We start from the raw sequence: 26,630 nt of genomic DNA, 5'->3' as shown, positions 1-26,630 counted from the left end.
TATTTTAAAACACTTATAAATTTTCAGCTGTAAGATTATTTAATTTTTCCCCCGAAAAATGAACACATACACAAAGTCTAATGTACAGAGGGCTGCATAAACATGGGTTTGTCCTAGCTCCTAACAGGAATAGCTCCAGAATACCAATCATGGTAATAAAACAAAACCATGAAAATCATAAAAATATGCCACTTGTTTTTACTCACCTGTGGTTTTCTGAGTTTCTAAAGATTTACCCTTGTAAGTATTAAATAAACTGAGTGTTGCATACTTTTTCCCATCCTTTGCTTTTGTGCTCTGGCCTGACTTCTCCGACATTTCGGTGGAAACTCATCGAGTCCAAAACCTCCTGCCACACCCCTTCAAACCTTTAAGACACACATAAAAATGAAAAGTGAGGAACATTTTAGAATTTATTAGCTAGCTTACTTTAAGAAACTCTCAGTAAATTCAAATGTTCCCAGAAATTCTGAAAAATAAAAACACTGAGAAATGAAATCAATCTTCAATAACTCATATCAACAATAATTTCAGGACACCTGGTTGGCTCAATTGGTTAGGCACCCAGCTCAGTTGGCTCAGTTGGTTGGGCACCCAACTTGGTTTTGGCTCAGGTCATGATCTCACGATTCATGAGATCAAGCCCTGCACTGGGCTCTGCACTGATAGTAAGTAGCCTGCTTGAGATTCTCTCTCTTTCACTCTCTCTCCCCCTCCTGCGTGCTCATGCTCTCTCAAAATAAACAAACTTAAAAATAATAATTTCATACACTCCTTCAATACTGTCAAATTCCAAGAACACACAACCGTATCAATCAAAGTAAACTGTCCTGCCTTCAGTTAACACATTAGTGGTTTATAACCACTTAACTGTATCAGAATAAGAGTTTTAATCCAGAGGCTCCCGGCTAGCTCAGTTGACAGCACAAGCTACTCGATCTCAGGATCATGAGTTCGAGCCCCATATTGGGTCTGGAGCCTACTTAAAAAAAAAAAAAAAGAAGAAGAAAAAGAAAAATTTTAATCCATACTGAAATGAATAGTTCAACTACAGTAAATCTATGGAGACTGTCTTTCTATTTAACAAACAAAAACTATTCAATTTAATAGGCTTGAGACGACAGGCATCACTTCATACATATGGAATGTAAATATGATACAAGGATTACCATCATTCCTCTAAATTGCATGCCTCTGTTTTCAGGCAGTATGTGTCTTAAAAAACTACAGTAATTTAACAATTTAGAATAAAAGAAACATTCTATTTTCTCTGCAAACATTTCCTCATAAACCTAAGGTACATAAAAACAGTATTCTATTTCATGGCTATGGTTTTAATGTTCAAGAAGTGGTGTGAACTTGTCAAAACAAGTCTCTCTATGTAAAAGAAGTTATGAGAAGAAAATAGTATTTTTATGAACACTCATATACAAACAAAAGAATTTCATCTTTGGGGCTAATATATCCTAATCTTGTGTGTGCCTTAACTAAAAACCAGTCTATTAATAAACACGAAAAACACACAAATTAGCTTATACTATTTTCCTTCCATTTCATGGAGTTCACACATATCAACCTTATGGTTTTGTTTTATATTTAAATATGTCTTTAAGTGGTTAGGGTGGAAGTAGGGCATAAGATGGCCAATTCTACCCCCAAACCCTACACCCATCAATAGCTAAAAGCACTGAGAACTGAAGCACAGAGAATAGATACATACATCATGCAAAAAGTATTCCAAATCAAGGAATGCCTATGCAGACTCTAACATCATAAAGATCATTTTGCCTACTGGTTTTACATTTGTCAACTGTAGAATCAGCACCACATGCAGAGGTGTGGTGTTACAGGTATATCAACTACCACATTCAATATATGTATAGTTCTATAGAATTTACCAAAAATTTTCACATTTCAGGCTAACAACTAACTGTATACTATAGTTAGTATCCTGATTTTACAGATGAAGAAACTGATGTTCACAGGTAAATGGGATTGGATTTGAAATCAAGGCTTCTGGGTCAGTCCATTATATCATGCCACCTCCTCCCCATGCAACTGTAGATAACCAGTTAGCTCTCCAGGTATACACTTAGCAAACAAGCTCTCCTTGATATAAATTGTGAAAAGGACTCACCGGCAACCAAAAGAACTACATGATATATAAATAGCTTGCTATCTGCTACCATATATGTAAGAATGCATACAATTCATTCCATTCCTAAGGTGCTAATGATGATGATGGTGTAAAGAGCTGTACTCCCAGACCCTATCGTGTTGACATATTTTCACCAATACCATGAACAAAGATGTAGGGAAAACATACATTCATCTACAATGACAAAAACAAAAAAGGGGGCAGTGCATATTTACTATATGATGAAATTAAGATTCAAAGAGATCTCTCTTCAGGTAAGAAAAAGTAACTGATATATCAAGAAAAAAAGTCAGTGGCAACTGGGTGGTTCAGTGGGTTGAGCGTCTTGACTCTTGATTTCAGCTCAATGTGTCCCTTCCTTTGCCCCTCCCCTGTGCTTGCTCTCTCTCTCAAAATAAATAAATAAATAAACAAACAAACAAATAAATAAATAGTAATGATAAATTTAAAAAGGAAAAAAAAGAGAAACAGTCAACTTGTTCTTTCACTCTCATTTAATGGCAGTTTAACACCTTAAACCTCTCAACCACTCCCTGCCACACTCTGTTAGTGGAGACCCTCATATGCCTACATCATAGACAAAACGTTTTAAGAAACTCCTCAAACACAGGGGCAAACCTACAAGCCCACCTGCATCTACATCCATCTTTCTCAACAGCGTCCCTGTCTCCAACTACTGGCACAGGGGTTCTCAACCATCATGTACAACTTACCAGAAACGCAAATTCTCAGGCCCCAACCCAGACCTGCCAAATCCAACCCTGAGGATGGGGCCCAGCATTCAGTTTTACCCAGTCCTCAGGCGATGCTGAGACACACACAAGTTTAGGATTTGCTGATTTATTAAAAGCAGATATATTCTAAGCCATGGTTCTTAATCCTTGCTGCACACTGGAATCACCTGGGACTTAAAATATGTCAGTATCTGTGGTTTCAAGGTGGGGCCTGGGCATCAATCCTTTGTTTGAAAAAATTCCTCAGCTGATTCTAATATGCAAGCAGTCTTCAAAATCACTGCAGTAAAGGGGATGTATCTTTCTTCCTATTCCTTAAAAAGAAAGAAGTGAAATAAAATATGCCCTTCAGTACATACTCTTTTCTCAAAAGAGGTTATTAAAATACACACTGGGTGTACTCTGCAGTGAGAAATACGGACAAAGAATCAACTTATTAGGCCACAAGAATACAGAGTAAACATGTGCTTTCATATGCTTATGATCTGCTCTTGTTTTTATGTTTTACAGTACCTATTACACCAGAAAAAAAATATACATCAAATACACAAGATGGTATATAAATGAATTGAATGATAATTCCATCAAAAGGACAAACTATCACTTAATGTACCTAACTGGTATAAAAGAATATGCAGCTTAACAGGGGTTTTTTGAAATTTTTATTTATTTATTTTGTGAGAGAAAAAGAGGGGATGGGGGGGATGGGAGCAGAGAGAGAATCCTAAGCAGTCTCCATACTGTCAGCACAGGGCCCGACAAAGGGCTGGATCCCACGAATCATGAGATCACGATCTGAGCCAAAATTAAGAGTTGGACACTCAACCAAGCCACCCAAGCACTCCACAATATGCATTTTTAAAACCAAAGAATTGGACGGGGTGCCTAGTAAGCTGTCGATTAAGCATCTCACAGCTTGTGAATTTGAGCCCCATGTCAGGCTCTGTGCTGACAGCTCAGAGCCTGGAGCCTGCTTCACATTTTGTGTCTCCCTCTCTCTGCCCCTTCCCCCACTCATACTCTGTCTCTCAAAAATGAATAAACGTTAAAATTTTTTTTTTAAAAAACCAAAGAATTGGAGCCATAAGCAATAAAACTATAAATCAGAAAGGTCGATTCCACTACAGTGGTTTGCCAGTTGGTATGAGAACTTTTAGTTTAAGGCCAAAGTTTAATTTAGCCTACTTGCTTTTTGGGGTGTTCCTTCTGAAAGACTTGAGAAGATATACCCTGAAAAAGCCCCAAGTAGACTGAATCTTAGCTAACATATATCTGAAAGAAAAGCCAGTGACTTGTTCAAAATTTAAGATTACTTTTAGGACAAAGTATCAAAAGAATCCAACCAATCTAGCCTAAGCATGATCAAGATTTACCTTCACTTTGTATAATGTAATTAAAAAATATTTTTTAAGTGGAATTCCTGTTTGGGTGCCTAAAATAAATCAAAGAATCATAGCTACACAAGAATTTTCTAAGAAAGTAATAATCGGGCCTGACAGGTGTACACTTTCAGCTAAAATGAGGTAACAGGGATCAGATTTACATTCCCCTACTGAAACAATTCAACTCAAAAACTGGACAAAACACATTTTTATATATACCATCCAGTATATATAGACGTGTATCTATATGTATATACACATATGCATATGTATAATTTTTATATGTAAGTAACACCAGAGCCTAAGATACTGCACATCAGGCAAGAAAGTACAGTGATACCCAAAAGACAGAAAAAAGTGAATTGAGACCTACGGTTTCCTGAATTTAGTGCCTAGAGAGTTCCCAGGTCATGGCACTCAAGTAGAAGCTGGCAGACTGCCTGAGCGGAAAACTATGAAGCTGAGCTCAGGGTGCTAGGACAGAATATCTGAAAGAGAGTTATACAGAGAAAATGCTACAGACCTGAAGAGGATCCCCCTTGAATATTCAGCACAGTACCAGTGTGCAGATGTGTGTTAGGAAGCTACCAAAGCCAGGAAAGAACCTTCTTCTTTTTTTTTTTTTTAATATTTATTTATTTTTGAAAGAGAGAGAACACATGGGGAAGGGGCAGAGAAAGAGAGAGGGAGACAAGAGGGTCCAAGCTGGCTCTGCACTGACAGCAGAGAGCCCAAACTCAGGAACCACAAGATCATGACCTGAGCCTGTCAGAAGCTTAACCCATTGAGCCACCCAGCTGCCTCAGGAAAGAACCATTTTAATCAGAGGAACAGTACATGCTATTCACAAAGGGCGGGGAATAGTGTCTGTTCTCACCAGCCAGACTTAAAAAACAACAACAACAAAACTCTTAAATCACTGGGTATTGGATAGAGTATTAACAAACACCTCATCTCAGCAGTGGTTAAAAAAAAAAAGTACCCAAAGTAAAAGTAAACACTGATCTGGAAATCTTAAAGCAACACTCAAAAGGATCAAACTGTTGTTCCCCAGTAACCAAGTCTGAAAGAAATTTAAAGAATGTATATAAAAAAGAAGGAAAATCCAACACCCAAAGAGAGTAAAATCTACACTGTTGCATGCAAATAAAAATTACACAAACAGACACGAAAAGATGAACCACATTAAAGAATCAATCAATTGAAACCAACCCAGGTGACCCAGTGGCCATAAACCATTGTTAAACCAGTTTTTTAAAAGTATAACTGCATTCTATATATTCAACAAGAAGGTTGACTACAAATAGAGACATGAAAGATATTTAAAAATCAAAATTTATAGAAATGAAAAACACACTGGATGGGACTAGCAGCATTTTAGGCATTTTGATAAAAAAAAAATAGTGAACTTGGAAGTCATCAGTAGATGAAAAGACAATGCGAAAAAAAGAACTTAAGAAAAAAAAGTATCAGTATGCCTTGAGACGACTTCAAGCAGCCTAATCTGTGTGTAATAGCAGTCACTTAAGTAGGGTGAGAGAAAAAATAATGACCAAATGTTACAAATTTGATGAAAACTACAAACCCAGGTCCAAAGGACTCAACAAATCCAAGCATAAAAAATATGAGGAAAATCACACCAAAAGCACATCATAATCAAATTGTTCAAAACTAAAAATAAAGAAGGGAGCCTGGCTGGCTCAGGCAATCAAATATACAACTCTTGATTTTAGGGTTGTGAGTTTGAGCCCCATGTCGGGTGTAGAGATTACTTAAAAATAAAAAAGTCTTTTAAAAAAATCTGTAACAATAAAGAGAATCTTTTTTTCCCAAATTTTATTCTTCAGAGAGACAGAGAGAGCACAGGTGGGGAAGGGGAAAGAGAGAGAGAGAGAGAGAAGAGACAGGAATCTGAAGCAGGCTCCAGGTTCTGAGCTGTCAGCACAAAGCTTGACACAGGGATCAAACCCACGATTATGACCTGACCAGAAATCAAGAGTCAGACACTTAACTGACTGAGCCACCCAGGCGCCCCCTAAGGAGAAAATTTTAAAAGCAACAAAAGAGGGGCACCTGGGTGGCTCAGTCAGTTGAGTGTCGTCATGATCTCACAGGTTCGAGCCCTGCATCAGGCTCTGTCCTGACAGCTCAGAGCCTGGAGCCTGTTTCGGATTCCGGGTCTCCTTCTCTCTCTGCCCCTCCCCCCACTTGTCTCTGTCTCCCTGTCTCTCAAAAATAAATAAATGTAAAAAATAAAAAAAATTTTTTTTTTAAGCAACAAGAGAAACAAACATAAAAATAACAACAGCAGGGGCACCTGGGTCAGCTCAGGTTATGATCTCACAGTATGCGAGTTCGAGCGTCACACTGGGCTTTGTGCTGTCAGTGCAGAGTCCACCTCAGATCCTCTGTCTCCCTCTCTCTGCACCTCCCCTGTTGGCAATCTCCCTCTCTCAAAAATAGGTAAACATTAAAAAAATTTTGTGAAGGATACTTAAAAAAACAACTCTTGTTGGAAATGATGCAAGTGAGAAATGTTGCAGCCTCATGCCTGAAAGTATTGAAAGAAAAAGACCCTGATGAACTTAGAATTCTCTACTGAATAAAAATATCTTTCAAAACTGAAGAACAAAAAAGGGGTTAGGGGCTTTCTCAGACACAAGAAACCTGAAAGAATTCATCACTAGCAGGACCTACACTACAAGAAATATTAAATATTAAAGTTCTTCAACTAGGAAAAAAAATGGCAACATCAGAATCTAGATCTACAGAAAAGAATGAACCACACCAGAAAGAGAACTAAAGGAATAATATATGAGATTTTATTATTATTTAAGTATCTTTATCCCAGGAATGCAAGGTTGGTTTAACAATCAAAAATCAATGCATTTCACCATAGATAAGCACACGATTATCTCAATATCAAAAGGCACATGACAAAGCCAATACCTATCCCTGATAACAATTCTAAGTAAACTAGGGCTCATCTTGATAAAGGGCATGTATGAAAACCAACAAAAAAATAAAGTCTATTAGTAAAATCCAAAAACCTATAGCAACATCATACTTAATGGTAAAAAACTGAATGCTTACTCCTGTCCTCCCAAAGATCAGGAATAAGGCAAAGATATCAATTCTCTCCTTCTGTCCAACACTGTACTAGAAGTTCTAGCCAGTGCAATAAGAAGAAAAAGAAACAAAAGGAATTCAGAATGGGAGGGATGAAATAAAACTCTTGACTTTGCTGAACTGATCATATTTGCAGAAAATCTAACAGGTTCTAGAAAAAGCTATTAGAACTAAAAAAGAGTCTACCAAGGTTGCACACAAGACACAAGATCAATATATAAAAATCTGTTGTAGGGCCCCCTGGTTGTCTCACAGGTTCGGGTTCCTGTGATCAAGTCCTCTGTGTTGACAGTGCGTAGCCTGGTTGGGATTCTTTCTCTACCTCTCTCTCTGCCCCCCCTCCCTCCTCGCACTCTGTCTCTGTCTCTCTCAAAAAAAATCAACATTAAAAAAAATCTTTTTTTAAAAAGATAAAACTACAAATCATCGAAGAAGACCTAGATACATGATACTATGCCCTGTGCATGGATCAGAAGACCCAATATCTATGAGATGCGATTCCTGGCCAAATTGATCTACAGATTCAAAGAAATCCCAAACAAAATCAAAGAAGGAATTTCAGGGGGAGAGAGTGGTAGAATTTGTCAAGCTGGTTCTAAAACTCATTAAGAAATAAACAGGACCTAGAATAATCAAAAGAGCTTTAAAAAGAAAGTTGGAAGACCAAGACATTGGTCACCTGATTTCAGTACTTATCAAACAGCCATGAACACAGTGTGGTATTGGCCTAAAAAAAGACTGATCAATGAAACAGTACAGAGTGCAGAAATATAAATATACACAGGCATCTGATTTTTTACAAATGTGAAGAAAATGCAGTGGATAAAGTACAATCTTCTCAACGAGTGGTGGTAGAGCAATTAGGTATACATACATACAAAAAATGAATTCTAATCCATACCTCCTACCATATACAAACAACTCAAAATGGACCATAGCAAAGAGTACAAACTGAAGTTAGAAGACATGAGCATTCTGGAGATCTAATGCACAGCATTATGGTTACAGTCAAAATGATACATTATATACACCAAAGTTGGTAAGAGAGAAGAATTTAAATGTTCTCTCTACACAAAAAAAATAACTATGTGATGAAAAGAACATCAACTAATGTTCCAGTAATAATCATCTGGCAGTACAGAAATGCATGAAATCAAGTCAACACACACACCTCCAACTTCTACAACGTGATATGTTAATTGTATCCCAATTTTTAAAAAAGGGGGCATAGACAAAATGTAAAAACTTAAAACAAGGGAGAAAGTCTTCGCAAACCTGGGTTAAAGAATTATTTGACAGCACATTAGAATCTGCTCTCAGGGGTCTTTGTGGTGACTGAAAGGATAGATAAATATGATAATTTCAGACAATAACAAATGCTACGAATGAAACCACACAGGATAATATGAGAAAGTAAGACACAGTGGAACTACTAGTATATCGCCAAAAGCCTCCCTGAGGGAAACGCTTCTGGTTTGGATCTAATGGGGAAGGTGCCTGCTTCAAGGATGAAGAAAAAGCAAATACAAAGGCCCTAAGGTCCTGACATGCTTATCATGTTTGAAAACATAAAAGCTGAATAAGTAGAAACTAGTGAGAAAGAGAGTTGAAAGGGAAAGAGAAGTTTGCATGAGAAAGTCTGTTAGAATTTTAAATGTTATCTTTAAAGTAATGTGAAACCATTTGATTCCGAACAGAGACGTATGTTGGTTTTAAAAATATCCTGGCTACAATGTGGAGAATGGATTGTGGAGAGCCAAAGGTACAAGGTGGAAACATCATAGACTGCAACAGCCTAGGCACAAGATGCAGCTGTGGCTAAAAATTGGAGACTAGATACATGAGGTCACACATAATATCAACACTAAAAGGAGTTTGGAAGAAGTTGATTCCAACCCCTGTGGATGACCTGGAGGGGCTGAAGACTTGAGTGGGGGAAGTAACTGCAGATGTGGTGGAAACAGCAAGAGAACTGAATGAGAAGTGGAGCCCGAAGATGGAATTAAATTGCTGCAATCTCCGCATCAAACTTAAATGGATGAGGAGATGCTTCTTAGGGATGAGCAAAGAAAGTGTTTCTTGAGATGGATTCTACTCCTGGTGAAGATGCTGAAACGACAATAAAGGATTCAGAATATGACATAAACTTAGCTGATAAAACAGTGGCAGGGTTTGAGAAGACTGACTCTAATTTTTTTTAAGTTTATTTATTTATTTTGGGAGAGAGAGAACATGATCCGGGGATGGGCAGACAGAGAGAGAATACCAATTCAATTGATGTGGCAAACTTCACTGCTGTCTTATTTTAAGAAACTGCAACAGCCCCCCAACCTTCAGCTACTACCACCCTCATCAGTCAGTAACATCAAGGCAAGATCCTCCATGAGCAAAAAGATTATGACTCACTGAAAGCTAAGATGATGGTTAGCATTTTTTTTATCAATAAAGTAATTTTTAATTAAAGTATATACACTGTTTTTATAAAACATACTGCTATTGCACACTTAATAGACTACAATACAGTATAAAGATAATTTTCACATGCACTGGGAAACCAAAAAATTTTTCATTTGATTTGCTTTATTGAGGTATTTACCTTATTAACTGGTCTGGAACTGAACCCACAATATCCCCAAGGTATGCAAGTATAGCCACAGTTGAGAACCACTGGGGGGATAAAACTACTTTTGATCTGGGATAAGTGGGTTCATGTCTGAGGGAGAGAGGCAGGAGAAGAAGTCAGAGTAGGCAGCAGAAGTCAGATTTTGCAGAGCCTAGTAGACTAGGATAGGACTATTGTCCAATTTAATCTAAATGTCACGAAGAGCCACTGGAGGAAAATTAATAAAAAATCTCAACTGCTGAGTAAACCCAGGGCTGCATTCAGCAGATCCACACCTTCAGTAACAGAACAATACAATTTACACAATCAGTAATTTAAAAACCCTTGAAACAGTAAGCTCAACAGGTGCATTTCTTTTCAATCTGCCAGATTCTGACTTCAAAAACTATACTGTCGCAGTTACAAAGGAACTATAGCCTCTATAAAGGAACCATATGGTCTTTTTAGTTTTAAAAAATTTTTTGTTATTTGCATGCCATTAAGAATGTATTTTTTTTAACATTACTGTCTTGCTTACGATGTACCTATAAAAGTGAATCATTAAGGCCTGTGGGTCAGTCAACACATCATCCTTGCAAGGGGCCAGGCTGATCTCTGTTATGGGTCCAATTTTAGTATATGTGCTGCCCTAGCGATCACTCAGGGTCAGTCTACGAAAACAAAGCCTATGAGGGGTGCCTGGGTGGCTCAGTCAGTTGAGCATCCAACTTCGGCTCATGCCATGATCTCGCAGTTCCTGAGTTCGAGTTCCGCATCGGGCTCTGTGCTGACAGCTCAGAGCCTGGAGCCTGCTTCGGATTCTGTGTCTCCCTCTCTCTCTTCCCCTCCACGGCTGACTTGCGCTCTTTCTCAATAATAAATAAATATTAAAAAAAAAAAAAGCCTACTGAATAATAGTACACCCCTCTTTAAGGGAAGAGAAAGTAATCTTATTTTTTTTTAAGTTTATTTTTTTAGTTTGAGAGAGAATGAGAGGGAGAGAACATGCACGTGCCTGGGGAAGGGGCAGAAAGTGAATGAGAGAAAGAATCCCAAGCAGGCCCTGCACCAAAGGAAAGTGCAGGGCTCAAACTCACGAATTGTGAGATCATGACCTGAGCCGGTACCAAGAGTTGGACACTTAACCAACTGAGCCACCCAGGCGCCCCAGTGATCATATTTCTAAATTCAAGGTTCTAGGACTCTGAGCAATGATGGTCAGAAACTAACATTTTTCACCAAAATTAGATACACCAAAACATGTGCATTTACATTTTCAAGATTTAAACAATGAATATACATATCACCTTGTAAACAATTTTTTTTTTTTTTTTGCAAAAAAGTGTTAAGATGAAATAAGTGAAGAAGGAAAAAAAAAGCTAGTATTTCAAAAGCAAATAGACTGTGGGGCACCTGGCTGTTTCAGTCAGTAGAGCATGCTACTTTTTCAAAAAATTATTTTAGGGGCGCCTGGGTGGCGCAGTCGGTTAAGCGTCCGACTTCAGCCAGGTCACGATCTCGCAGTCCGTGAGTTCGAGCCCCGCGTCGGGCTCTGGGCTGATGGCTCAGAGCCTGGAGCCTGTTTCCGATTCTGTGTCTCCCTCTCTCTCTGCCCCTCCCCCGTTCATGCTCTGTCTCTCTCTGTCCCAAAAATAAATAAACGTTGAAAAAAAAATTAAAAAAAAATTATTTTAATTTTATTTTTTAAAGTTTACTTATGAGAGAGAGAGCAAGGGTGCTCAAGTGAAGGAGGTGCAGAGAGAGGGAGACAGATTCTCAAGCAGGCTACATGGTCAGCACAGAGCCCTACACAGGACTTGAAACTTTGAGCCATGAGATCATGATCTGAGCCAAAATCAAGAGTTGGACACTTAATCAACTGAGCCATCCAGGTACCCTTTTTTTTAATGTGAGACAGAGACAGAGACAGAGAGAGAGAGAGAGAGAGAGAATGAATTCCAAGAACGCTCCACACACAGCATGAGCCCTACGCAGGGACTCGGGGCTGATCCCACCACCCTGGGATCAAGACCTGAAAGCCAAGGAAAGCCACCCAGGCACCCCAGAGTGTGCAGTTCTTGATATTGGGGTCATGAGTTCAAGCCTCACGCTGAGCAAGGAGCCTACAAATATACATATATAATAAAAGCAAACAGACTGCTTCCAAATGGTCTAAGGGAAATTTGGAAGGCAGAAGTTTATCACAATATAAACACCAACCTTTCAAAATGAAAGGATGACACTCAACACCAGTAACAAAAAGACGGTTTTTATGAAGGACAACCATCATAGGTTGAAAATTATTTGAAAAAAAATCTGCAAAAGGTTTCCACATCAAGGCAAGATTAGCTATGATCCCTTAGATTCCTTCAGTCTCAGAAAGTGTAAGATTCTAAGGCTACTCACCATTACATAAGGATTTACAAGTATTCAATACAAAAAAAACATTATTTTTAGTGACATTTAAAATCTAGCATATTTCAGTGGCGCCTGGGTGGCTCAGCGGGTTAAGGGTCCAACTTTGGCTCAAGTCATGATCTCATGGTTTGTGAGTTCGAGCCCTGCATCAGGTTCTCTGTCAGCACAGAGCCTGCTTCAGATCCTCTGTCCCCTTCTCTCTCTGCCCTGACACCCCATCTCAAAATAAATAAATAATGATTTTTAAAAATCTAGTATATTCGAAAAAACCCATACTTTCACAAATTGCCAATTTGTTAAATTCAACTAAATGCCAATCATCTTTCTGACCACCATGGGCTTCTAAGTATCCAAGCTCTGTTTACCTCTCTTTCCTCATTAATCTTACGGTGAGAATTTAGTTCCTCTGGAAAATGAAGTACAATGTCCCACTGATTTAAATAGTTAACATTGAAAAGAACCTGCAGCCACTTCCAAATAAGCATACTATATACACACAGCATATGTTTTATTAAAAAAATAAAGGAAGAATCTCTACTAATAAGTAATAGGTATCACATACAAATATAAAAAGTAAAAAGATTCTATATAAACCAATTTCTTTGGTCTCTATGACTGACAGTTTTGTCTCTCTTTTTCCTATTTCCCTACATAAATGGTAACATGCTTTTGCCATCTCTCTTTACCAGCTCTCTCTATGCGCTTTCCCGCTGGCCATCTCATCTACTGTTCACTGCTTCGGTAAGGATAATTACCAAAACTCTCCTTCAAACTACAATCTTTAGTGGGATCCTGGCTGGCTCAGTTGGTGGATGGAGTGTGGCAACTCTTGATCTTGGGCTTCTAAGTTTGATCACCACAGTGGGTGTAGAGATTACTTAAAAATTACAAAACAGGGGCACCTGGGTGGCTCAGTCGTTTGGGCGACTGACTTCGGCCCAGGTCATGATCTCACGATTCATGAGTTCGAGCCCTGCGTCGGGCTCTGTAATGACAGCGCAGAGCCTGGAGCCTGCTTCCGATTCTGTGTCTCCCTCTCTCTGCACCTCCCCTGCTCGTGCTCAGTCTCTCTCTGTCTCTCAAAAAATAAATGTTAAAAAAAATTATTTTTAAAAATTACAAAACAAACTACAATCTGCACACACATTTTAATTGTAGAACAAATGTCTTTACTTAAGTTTCTTGACAGAACTACAACTCAAAATGCTTGATTCCCCTGTTCACTAATACAAATATTTACCCAGCACCTACTGTACTACTATTAGGCACTACTAGGAACAAATGAAAAAGGCATGATGTCCTCATCAACTGAGTGGAGATAACGGGAAACGTAAGAGGGTTGGAAAAGGCTTCCAAAGAACTGGGAGCGAAGACAGACAACCAGGCAAACGATGCAGTGACAATCAGTGCTGACACCCCAGGAGAGGCTGGCAACTGGGGCTATAGAATGGTCTTCCCAAGCCTGAGCAGTTTGAAGACTCTCATTATTAATGTCCAGCAGCACATCCAGGAGTGGGAAGTGGAGGGAAACACACAGCAGCTGGAACAAAAAGGAACTAGAGCTGTGCCAGACACGTGTAAAGAAAAACAAGGGAGAGGAAGACACTGCCAGGAAAATGGTCAGAGTAACATTTCACGGAAGTCTAAGCCAGAGAGTGAAGTAGAAGGTGGAAGAGGATAAGGAGGAAAGCAGAAGGAAATGCCAATTTTAACGACTGATTAAAAGCCCCCCAAATAGTAATTATTAAATGCTTACTGAATCAAGCTTACAAGCATTGTTTTGTTCATTTAATAAAAACGTGAGGAGAAAATGTACTACCTGAGTGAGAAAGCATTAAGAGCTTCTGATTGGAATTTAAGGTTTCAGGTGATGACAGGATTTAGAACAGCAAATAACCAGGGAATAGGAATGAAGGAATACAGAATTCTTCATGCTACTTTTACAACTTTTCTGTGAGATTAAAATTATTCCAAAAGAAAAAAGGGAAAACAAAAAAACCTCGTCTGCTCTCCCAAATACGTTCTTCTCCCCAACTTCACATAACCACTTTCCCTGACCTCTAGATTTAAAACCTTGAGTAATCGGGGCACCTGGGTGGCTCAGCTGGTTAAGCATCTGACTTCAGCTCAGATCATGATCTCGAAGTTCGTGAATTCGAGCTCCAAGTTGAGCTCTATGCTAACAGCTTGGAGCCTGGAGCCCGCTTCAATTCCTGTCTCTCTGCCCCTCCCCCTCGCGCTCTGTCAGTCTGTCTCAAAAATAAATAAACATTAAAAAAAAAAAAACCTGAGTAATCTTTCATATTTACATCTCCCACTTCTAACACGAAGAGGGATGTTAAGTTCTAGATGTTCTAATGTAGTAATGTCTCTTGAAGCTTTTTTTTTTTTTAAATCTGAGCTCTAGAGATGTAAAAACACCAAATTGGGAATAAGAGCTCAGAGCTCAAGTTACCAAAATTTATCAATGAAGAAACAACTTTAAACAAGTAAAAATAACCTACCCAAAACTCCTAGATGGGGAGAGATAGGGCCAAGATTAAGTTGAAGCTTGACGCCAAAAGCCAATGCCCAAGAGAACCTCACCACGTGAGAATCATAATTCAATTTTCATTATAACAGAGATAAACATCAAACCTTTAAAATGTAATGATAAATGTTATTTTAGGCTAAGAGATTCTTTTTTTTTTTTTAATTTTTTTTTTTCAACGTTTATTTATTTTTGGGACAGAGAGAGACAGAGCATGAACGGGGGAGGGGCAGAGAGAGAGGGAGACACAGAATCGGAAACAGGCTCCAGGCTCTGAGCCATCAGCCCAGAGCCCGACGCGGGGCTCGAACTCACGGACTGCGAGATCGTGACCTGGCTGAAGTCGGACGCTTAACCGACTGCGCCACCCAGGCGCCCCAGGCTAAGAGATTCTAAAGACTCAAGTTTTTATTTCCAAATTTACTCCATTACAGTACAGAATAAAATATCAAGGATAAAAAATTATAGTAACAAAATACAGTAATAACTATCAACAAACACATTCCATCTGTTGTAAAAATGTCATTTTGAAGTATAATAACATAACGTAAAAAGTCTAAGAATCAGTGTACAAAAGATCGTAAATGGGGGGGGGGGCACTCTGTACAGAATTGTTTCCCCTCTCAGAATTCTTACACTGAAGCCCTAACTCCCAACTTGACAGATGGTATGTGGAGATACAGGGCCTGTGGGAGATAATCAGGGTTAGCTGAGGTGATGAGGGTGGGGCCTCATAACGGAATTAAGCTCTTCCAGGAGGAGACACCAAGGCACTCTCCCAGCCACATGGAGACACACAGCTAGAAGGCGGTTGTGTGCGGGTCAGGAAGGGAGACCTCGTCAGAGCCTGATTATGCTTGGTCTTCAGCCTCCAGAACTGTGATAAATTCCTGTTAAGCCATCTAGTCTATGGTATTTTCTCATGGCAGCTGGAGCTGACAAAGATGGGATGTATTAACTCCAGAAGACAGCATTCTGTCTATAAAATTTTAAACTAAATTTCCACTTAAAATAAAAGGGTCTTGCTCTGGGTAAGAAGTTGAACTAGTCAACTTCTAAGTTCATTTCCATCTCCAATTGTTATAACCACTTAGTGATCCTAAAGTTAGAGTGACATCAAATATTTTTAAGATCACATTTGCAGCTATCATAGAAAAGCTAAGAATACTACCATATGTTGAGTGCCTCTACTACAAATAGCACTACAGCATTAAAAATTGTCATTTTTAAAAACAAAGTGTAATATAAATAAATCTGTTGGGAGTTCTAATCAGAATGGTAGAAGGGCTCAGGCTGTTCTTAGAAACTGAAACACGTGAATTAAGTTTCTAGGGCAGAATGCCCTAAGAATTAGAAAAGATACGCAGCTATTGAATCTTCTGTACCACAAATTACTGTTCTAGCAAAGTTATAAATCTGCACATCTACCATTTACTCAATGAAGTGATTCCCAGATCACTCTTTCTGACAACTTATAATATTTTTAAAGTGCTCATATCACACAACTACTTCTCTTAAAACTGATTTGGTTAAAAAACAAAACTGATTTGGTTTAAATCCCAACTCTAACATTTGGTAGCTAGGTGTTTTCATAGCATAACTGTGGCATATGCATATTATTGGATAAGCATTTCCCTAGTCATTAAATATAATTCTGAACTTTATTTCCTCATCTGTGGGCTATATCCTCTATAGTCTACTGTGAGATTTAATTAACAGAGTATAAAGCTCTGAAAATGGTGTCTGGCACTTAATAAATGGGTAACAGTGTTTTCAAAACTTACACATTACAAATAAAAACCAAAGCATAAAAGCTTCTTAATTAACTTTTTTGCAAGCAAGTCTGTTGGATGTTATAGGAGAAAAAGAGAAGCATTCTCTTAAAGATGTTCATTTGACATCATGAACTATCCTAAACTTCAACGAAATGGCACCATAAGGGTTGAAATTTCAAGTTTAAATTTGTAAGTGTAGAGAACCAGTTAGCACCCCTCCCTGCCAAGCACTGGCTCCACTCCTCCACCATTAAAACGTGTATCTTGAGACATGGAAGCCTACGCATCTTTCTCCTACTAACTTTATTCTTCCCATGTTTCCAATCTGTCATAAATATAACTACACAATAAAAAAATTTTCTGGTCAGGAAACCAAGCAATCAGCACTTGTAGGCTATTACTGACTTTTCTGTTCTGTTCCTCTTCTTCTCTTTCTCCCTTCCTTCCTCTCTCTCTCTCTTCCTTTCTTTAAAATCTCTACACCTATCGTGGGGCTCCAATTCACAACCCCATGTATTAAGAGTCACATGCTCTTCCAACTGAGGCAGCTGGAGGTGCCTATTCTAATCCTTATTCAACAGCTCTTTCTTCAGCAGGAGAGATACTTTCTCTCCCCCCAATATCCAAAGAGTCCAAAGACTCTGGATCTAGGGTTGGGAGATATTTCATCTTTCTACATTCTGTATCCTAATTCTTGATGCAAGCTACATGGCTCCACACATATTAAAACTCACAGAGTGGTACACCAAAAGATCCAATTTTTATCTGAATTTCAAAAACTCATACAACAATATAACCAATCTCTACTCTGTCAAAAGCCTCATTTCAATAACACCTCTTTCCTTTAAAAACAAAATTTCTCAGGGCACTTGGGTGGCTCAGTTGGTTAAGCGTCTGACTTCTGCTCAGGTCATGATCTCAAGGTTCATGAGTTCAAGCCTTGTGTCGGGCTCTGCACTGACAGCTCAGAGCCTGGAGCCTGTTTCTGATTCTGTGTCTCCCTCTCTCTCTGTCCTTCTCCTACTCGTGCTCATGCTTGGTATGTATGTATGTATGTATGTATGTATGTATGTATGTATGTATGAATAAATAAATAAAGCAAACATTAATAAAATTTTAAAATTTTAAAGTAAATGGACTCTTTCATCTTCCTAACCTTCAGAAGTTAATTTTATACCTCCTACATTGTGGCTTCTTCAGTTAAAATCCACATATATAGTCTGTTTCCCAGTTACTGGAAACATTTAATAAGCTACAATACTCACCTTTAAAATACACTGGATAAAGTGGATGAGTACTTGCCCAACTACTTAACCCATCTTAGAAAGTTCTAAGTTTTTTGTTCCTTGGTGACCATTTCTCCAGTCTCCCGATTGTTTTTTATTCTGTTCTAAATGTATCCTGAATAGATCTCCCCAGGACCTTTTCAGAGCATCCACTGGCCTCCACAGGGCCTTTGTGCAAATAGAAAAACATATGCTTCTGGGGAGAAACAGGTACTCCTCTGGGTGAGGTGGTGATGCATGGGGAGAGAGGGGAGGAGTGAAAGCACGATTACCCCTGGGAGGCCTAGCCAGAGCACAGGACTCTGAAAGCAGAGCCTGGAGCAGATTTCAGTCCTTGTTGTCTCCTTCAGCCCAGCACATTTGTGCAGTGCACAAACGGCACAACCACATAAAGCAGCCCTACACTTTCAGATCATTCACTAGGAAAGAGGGAAGAAAGATCAATTATTAACTTCTCTAGCCACCCATTCTCCAGCTACATATGCATCCATCCCTTACCTTGCACACTCAAATATTTGGAGGGGATCTCTCAACATCAGAAAACCTATCCTCCCTTTACCTTTTTTAACTTTCTATTTTTCATGGTTCTCTTTTCTGTTTAAGTATGGTGAATGCTCATGTAATATCAAAGAATATTAAATTCAAAAGACACATGGAAACACATTTAATGTGATCTTTGCAACAATCCTCTGAGATAGGTGAAATGGAGATTTTCTTTATTTCACAGATGAATATACAGGTTTCCCCTGCTATGAGAGAGCAAAGCTTTCCTCTGAAACCTTGCGTAAGCTGAAATGGCTACAGCAAAGAAACAATTACCATTAACTCATATGGAAAAATTTTTGTAGCATTCCCAGACCCAACAAATAACCTCTCTTAGGCTTTTCTGATCCCTTAGGAGCCATCCTGCTAACAAATTCACACACACACACAAAAATAAAGTACAGATGTTGACAAACACAGTTCAAAGCCATGTCCCGATGCTACGCAGTTCCCGAAGGACACTGGTGGCATCACTCTCACTGCCTCTATAATGGCTCACCACTGAATGCTATTGTCACTTTTTGCTTTCTGTAAAAGTGAAAATCTTCTTCAGAATTCTTTCAGGATGCCTGGGTGGCCCAGTTGGTTAAACGTCCAACCTCGGCTCAGGTCATGATCTCACAGCTCATAGTGAGTTTGAGCCCCGCGACGGGCTCTGTGCTGACAGCTCAGAGCCTGACAGCTCAGAGCCTGGAGCGTGCTTTAGATTCGGTGTCCCCCTCTCTCTCTGACCCCCCCTCCCCCCGCTTCTGCTCTGTCTCTCTCAAAAATAAAAAAAAGTAAAAAAAAGTTCTTCCGGTTAGCAAAAGCGGGTACTAATGTATGTCTTTCATAAAAGCAAAGTGGGATAGTACAAACTTCCAAAAAGCGGGGAATACCTGTACCTAAAATTTGAAGAAGCCATGTTACTTGCCTCTCAAGTTAACAGCAGGCACAAAGGACAAAACGTAGGTGACAAAAGGACTAAAACTAGGTGTTTTAACTCACAGTACAGAGCTCATATTGAGCATTCAAGTCACCTAAAAATCAAGAAGTCTCACTACTTATTCCTCCCTGCTTAACCTTTCACCCCTCATTACTCGATCTAAATTCTTTTAGGGTCACCAAAGATCTCTCAGCCAAATCCAAACGCCACTTATATTTTTCTGAACTCTGCTCCATTTGGCTGTAATAATCCCCTTCTTTAGATTATTCTAAATCCACCCTGATTTCTGTGGTGACTTCCTCACTTATTCATTCTTGCCTTCCTTCTCTTCCCACAGACTGTCTTCGGTATCTTGCTACATTTCAGTCTTAAGCAAATACCTCCACTTTGCAGTTTATAATGGAAATGGTTGCCCCAAGTACATAGTCAAGGCTCTAATTTAGATCTCTTCTCCTGTAATGCTGCCATTCCCTGTGATGAATCCATTCCATCCTAGACTTTCATCACTTCTCGCCTTCATTACTTCTAACTGTTGCCTAATCCTATCCAGCATTCATTTCTTGTTTTTCTTTTTTTTTTTTTTTTTTAAGATTTTTAAGTATTCTCTACACCCAACATGGGGCTCAAACTCACAACCCCGATCAAGAACTGCAAGCTCTACCAACTGAGCCAGCCAGGCTCAGTTTTGTGGTTATGTCCTGAACAGTGGAATACAAGACTACTAATGGTGTATTAGATGATTTTAAATGGTCCGTAGAGGAATATTTAAAATTATGTTTATTTGGGGGCAGCCGGGTGGCTCAGTCAGTTAAGCATCCGCCTCTTGATTTCAGCTCACGTCATGATCTCACAGTTCATAAAATCAACCCCTGAGGTGGGCTCCGTGCTCAATGTGGGGCCTGCTTAGGGTTCTCTCTCTCCACCCCTCCCCTGCTCCCCACTTGTTCTCGCTCTCAAAATAAATAAATAAACATTAAAAATAAATAAAAATCAACTTTAAAAAATGTTTATTTTGAAACATGTTGAAGGGGGGAAAAACTAACACCAAGTAATCGTGTATATTCTTTTAAATTCACTTACTTAGGGGTGCCTGGGTGGCTCAGCTGGATGAGCGTCCAACTTCGGCTCAGGTCATGATCTCAGTTTGTGAATCCGAGCCCCGCATTGGGCTCTCTGCTGTCAGCACAGAGCCTGCTTGGGATCCTGTCCCCCTCTCGTTCAGCCCCTCCCCTGCTCACTGTCTGTTTCTCTCAAAATAAGTGCACTTAAAAAAATAAATTCACTTATTTAAAAGACAGTAACTTGAATTAAAGAAAATATTAAAACAGAAGGTTTGAAGATCTTAAAAGACACGAATGTCTTAAGGTTGGGAAATACTGGCCACTGGGAAATCCATGTTGTATGGAAGTTACACACTTAGGCTCTGGGTCAATGATTCGAATCCCATATACTAACTAAGTAACTTTGAAAGAATTACTTAAACCTCTTTAAATCCCAGTTTACTAGTTGTGTAACAAGGACAAAATAATCTACCTCGTAGGCTTACTGTATAGATCGAAAAAGATAATCTACAAAATTACCTTAGCTCAGTGCTTAGCATGGAAAGTGCTCAACAAATATCAGTAATTGCAATTATTCTTTTTTTTTAATTTCTTTTTTAGTATTTGGTTTTTTTTTTTTAGAGAGACAGAGTGCAAGTGGAGGAGGAGCAAAGAGAGAGGTAGACACAGAATCTGAAGCAGGCTCCATCCAGGCTCTGAGCTGTCTGCACAGGGCCCAACATGGGGCTCAAACTCACGAACAGTGAGATCATGACCTGCGCTGAAGTTGGACGCTCAACCGACTTAGCCACCCAGGCCCCCCAGTAATTGCAATTATTCTTGATCTCTCTTGGCCATCATGCCTTCACTTGTAATCAACTAGGCACCTGATCTATATTATAGAAATGTTCATATATGGATTTTCTGCCCCAAATTTCCCTTTTCTGCTTGTATGTCTTTATTTTTTATCTTCTGGTATAAATCCAAAGATCACATGTCAACTTTTAACATTAATCCTTAAAACCGTGAGCATCTTGGCAGTAGGAACCAAAAGCCATATTCCTCTGACTCACTATGCCTTACAAAATGAAAAGAATCTTTAACGTTTGTTGAATAAATCTAAATTTTAGAAAGGAAAATCGGATGCAAACAAATCTCACAACGCACAGTACGTAAACATAAGCTATGTGAAAGCATCTTATGCTATTCTAATGGAGAGGTGGGCGGGGTGGGGGGAGGGAATGACAGGGTACTATTTTGCTCTACTAAGATATCTGTCAGTTGAATCTTAGTTGGTGGGTCTAGTCTTCTATTTTCTAATCTCATTCACTCAATAATAAAACCTAGGTATATGCCAACCACCATACAAGGTGTGGAAGATATGGAAGCAGTCTAGTAAAGGAAAACACACTAATATTGGAACACCGGTAAAAAGAAAATTACTACATAATATGCTATGTAAATAATACCCAAGTGGTTTTTTTTTTTTTTTTATACTAGATGTGCTCCACAAATGTTAACTACATCCCATCCTCCCTTAAGGCAGAGCACCTAGGGGTGAGAACATTACATCACATTGACAGTAATAATTTTATTGCTATCTTGTGTTGACTCTACGTATACTAACCATATAAAAGTTTTTGTCTGCCAACTAGACAACTGTTGAAATTCAGTAATTGTTTGATCTGACTTGCCGGCAAACATGTACACACACAGGCCCTAAAACATGACTGGCATTCTGTTAATCTAGAGCAAAATGACGACTAATGTAACTGGTGAAAAGATCAGTTTATATTTAACCTTTCTGGGACTGGGAAAAAACACTACAGAAAATACACTGAAGTTACCCTCTCGAGAATATTTTCACCCACAAAGATGTCCTGACTGACGCATCAAAGGCTTTATTGAGAAATTTAAAATGTTATGACTCAGAAAACTAACATTAATTCTCAAGCTTCTAAACAACAGTTGACAGTTAACATAGACGGAGATAAGCTATCATTGCGTTACCCTATTCATAAACTGATTCTCACTTTGCTGAAAGTGTATTAGTCATAACTCAGTGAGACACAACTTCTGGATCTCCTTCACTGTAAGAAAAGGATTTGTACCAATTTGTGTAACATTTTATCAATCATCAATCCTTGTCTTACACAAATTTGGCATAAACAGCATCTGAAACAGAAGTTACTCAACTAGCTTACAAATTGAAGTGGGGGGGGGGGCAAGAGGAAACCACTTGGAGGGAGAGGGGGATATAATATAATCTTCAAAGACATTTTACCAATATGGGTGGTGGGGTGGCATTAAGGGTAAGGGAGGGAATGAGTCAGAACTTCTGTATTTTCAACTGTGCTCAACATACTGAACCCAGGGTTACTGACTGTAGAGCATGAAGAAATCTTTAAGAACAAAATCTAGCACGGAAGTGTAAAAAGAAAGAAAAACTATTTAAATACGCAAAGAATATATACTCCATTCTAAGAATATACAGATTACTTACTGTTTATGCCACTATTCTGCCAGTCTACTATTAGTTGGCCTTTTACTGTATCCTGAGCACAGTAACAAGCCCTTTACACACATGATCTTTGTTAATCCTGCAGCAAACCTTAGAGGGAAGTACTGTTATCATCACCTCCATTTTACAGATGAGGAAATATTCTACCAACAGTATAGGCCAGATCTCAAAATTTTAAGATTATGTCATACTACCTAGTCAAGGATTTTAACCAACTGGCCTTTACTAGAAAAGGGGAGAAAAATTAGCTTCTATCCCATCCCCAAAGTAGTTACAACCATTTTTTTTTAACCTTGCAACACTTTCACCATTGTGTGCAACAATGTTTCTATACTGAAATCAAGCAAAAGAAAAAACTAGGTTAACAATGCTACATCTTCAGTTACCACAGTTCCTATAATTACAAGAAACAGGGAGGCAGTTTGATGGCTTTACAGCATCCCCTTTCGATTTAGACAGTCTGGGTTTGAATCTCTACCGCAACACGGGAACTGCCTGTGACCTTGGTCACATTAATATCTCTGATTTTATCTCATCTGTAAAATGGGGATTATAATAAGAGCACCTCCCTCAAGTACCGGCTGTAAGATGAGAAAAGATAATGTATGTAAAGAGCTCGTTACCGTGCTCAGTACACAGTAAAAGGTCAACTAATGGTGGAGGGAAAACAGCCACATATGTAAGCTCACCAAACCAAAATATACAAGTAAAAAGCCTGCATTCTGACAAGCCCACTATAAAAAATCAAATTACTATTTGACCACACGCCAAAGACAAAATTCAAAGTCAATCCATTCCTAATTTTCCTAGAGGATCAATGCATTTGAGGTGGGCCAGAAACGATGCTGCAGTGCATCTGACACACACCTAAAAATGGCTCCAGTCGGAGTAGCATCTTAATCACCACCAGAGGAGGTTAAATCTACTTTTTAACAAATGCTGGAGTTAGGCTCGGTGGGCGCTTAAGTATCACGCCATCGTGTTTATTTGCAGGAGGAAGCTATCAAGCACTGGATCAAGAATCCTGATTTTTCTGGTGCATTCCAAAGGAAAACCTTCCAGCACAAGCCGCCTACCGTACAATTCCAAGGACCCTAGCGAGGTATGAATCTACGAGCCTAGGCTGAAGATCAGCCAATGCAGAAATCCGGGCGGCTTCGGGAGCCAGCAAACATCAGGCATGTTGGAAATCTCGAACAAATCTCAAATCAAGTCAAAACAAATATGCATCCCTTTAAAGGAACTAGACGCATTCCTCTCGGGCAAAGGAACAATTTATCAGTGTTCTCATTGGTCCCCATGCCCTTTTCTGCAAGTCCTGAAGTGGGGCCTTTACCGTAACACCAGTAACATTAACGCTATCTCAAAGCGAGAGAGCTGCAGAGTGGGATTCACTACGCAGGTCAGGGGATGGCGAGGCCTGGGGAACGAAATGACTACCAAATCGTCGTCTGGAGTTGGGGCTGCACGTCCCTAGCGGAAGTAGGGTTGGTCCAGATTCCCCCAAGCGCCTCTCACCGAGTCAGGTCTTTAGCCCGGTCTCTCTCACACAGTGCTCGCTGCAAATTCCACCCTAACTACACACGGAAAAGAAGTAGGCAGTAAAGGCCCCAGGTGAGCCCTTGAGCTGTTTGGGGGACGCTTCCCACACATTAGGAAAAAAGCCATTATCCCAAGGACGGGAACCCCCTTTCGTTTGGCCGGCTACGCGAGTAATCCCCCCGCGGGGCCTGAGCGGGGACCGGGTGGGAGAGAGACCGACGGCTCCGGAACTCCCGCTGCAGACCACATGGGGCGGGTCTGACTCCGGTTTCCCGCTCCCCGACCAGGAGGCCGAGACTTCCCCCAGACACAGACATGATGAGAACCAAAGAGAAAGCGGGGGATGGCTCGACCCCAGGCCGTCTCCCAGCGGCTCCCCAGTCTCTGCCCGCCAGGGCCGGCGTGCGCTCCCACGCCCCAGGCGGCCCCCCGCCAGCCCACCCCGATGGGGCCCGCTTTGATCACAGCTCCTACGCCCTCGCTTTCCTTACCGGCCAGGGCGAGTGTCAAGCGGAGTGTGTCTGCGCACTTCGAGAGTCTCTGCCGCCCTCTGACCGAGGGAAGGGGAAGGGGAGGCGAGGGGTGGGGGGGGATGGAAGGACCACCCGACCGGGGAAGCCGAAGCTGCGGATGGACAAACCGCCAAAGCACTTTCGCTGCTTCCCGAGAGGGAGAGAGCGAGCGAGAAAAAGAAGCAAGATGGCGGCTAGCCAGCCCCTACGTACTACGTCATGCCGCGGCGTACGTAAGGCAAATCTCCGCAAGACCGCCCTCCGGCGCAGAGACGGCCCGATCACGTGAGGCCTCCGTGGCGGCCCAACCCCGGCGGAAGGCGACGGCGCCTCCTGCTGCAAGGAGGGAGTTCCTGCAATCGGGGTTCCCGCCGCGGGGTAAGGATTTGCAGGAGCTCTCTCCAGGAATTCTGGAAGAGGCCACGATTGTACACTGATAGGCCTCAGGGAAGGCAGCACTCTTGTAAGTGGTGGATGCGTGTGTGAATTGGTTCAACCGACAGTCTGGCACTACGTATCAACAGTACATTATGCATAATCTTTAACCTTGGTGTTTGACAGTATCTTGATATTTTCCAGAAATATGAGTACACAGTATTCATAATACCAAAAGCTGTCCGTTGACAAGAGAGAAATAAATGCATTATGATACATCCATATAATGGACTATTCTGAAGCCATTAAATTCAGATTAATACTTAATGATCAGGGAAATGCTTATGCCCTAATATATTTATGCCGTAACTATGCTAGAAACACACATACATACACATATTCATTGAAAAGAATAAAAAATGTACTCTGGATGTTAATAATGGTAATGTGAACAATAGTTTTCTTAGGGCATTTAGATTTTTTAAAAAGATTTTATGTATGCCTTTCTATAATTTCCATATTTTATCATCACAAATCAGTTTTAATGTGTAATGAAAACTTTGTGAGTCATAATATTGTTATGAGACACAAATGATAAATATGTACACACATATAGCGTATATAGTGTGTGTGTAACTGTATATGGTATTAATTTAAGTTTCATAAAGCATTACATATTTTTTTAGGTTTTAGAATAAAACAAAAACATGTTTTGCTAAGTGCTATGTCATATGGGTAAGTTACTTAATATCTCTTTGATTCAGTTTTCTCGTGTAAAATGGAGGCAATACCTACTTCTATCTGTGTCAACTATACTTCAGTTAAAAAACACAATAAAATGTTTTAAAAATTAAAAAAAAATTTCTTCCACAAAAAATAAAAATACCTACTTCTCAAGTTTGTGTTATTTACTCACCAAATATGTATTGAGCACCTACTGTCTATGCTAGGTACTGAGATATAAAGGTATAGAACAATTAAGACATTGGCCCTGGGGCACCTGGGTGGCACAGTGAGTTAAGCGACCGATTCTTGATCTCAGCTCAGGTCTTGATCTCAGCGTGGTGAGTTCAAGTCCTGTGTGGGCTCCTTGCTGGACATGAAGCCTACTTAAAAAAAAAAAAAAAAAAAAAAAAGACCTTGGTCCTAGGCAACAGT

The 26,630-nt window shown here is 39.8% G+C and overlaps 1 protein-coding gene across 13 annotated transcripts in view; it reads right to left on the bottom strand.

Moving 5' to 3' along the window:
* The window catches only part of PRRC2C (proline rich coiled-coil 2C), a 97,942-nt gene extending 72,629 nt beyond the window's left edge, over window positions 1–25,313 (bottom strand). For 9 of the 13 annotated variants that reach the window (XM_032591747.1, XM_032591752.1, XM_032591748.1 and 6 more), the window contains exons 1-2: window positions 25,077–25,313; window positions 207–368 (exon numbers count right to left, since the gene is read on the bottom strand). In XM_032591747.1, coding sequence (XP_032447638.1) covers window positions 207–318 — 112 coding nt within the window. In that variant the 5' untranslated portion in view covers window positions 319–368; window positions 25,077–25,313. The remainder of the gene's footprint in view (window positions 1–206; window positions 369–25,076) is intronic. The other 4 variants (XM_030302825.1, XM_030302833.1, XM_032591749.1 and 1 more) reach the window with 3 other exon arrangements.
* Between the last annotated feature and the right edge of the window lie 1,317 nt (window positions 25,314–26,630).

Source organism: Lynx canadensis, chromosome F1, assembly GCF_007474595.2.
Source record: "Lynx canadensis isolate LIC74 chromosome F1, mLynCan4.pri.v2, whole genome shotgun sequence".
NCBI classification, from domain to species: domain Eukaryota; kingdom Metazoa; phylum Chordata; class Mammalia; order Carnivora; family Felidae; genus Lynx; species Lynx canadensis.
The sequence above is the reverse complement of the archived record's forward strand: the minus strand, read 5'-3'. Positions and strand labels throughout refer to the sequence as shown.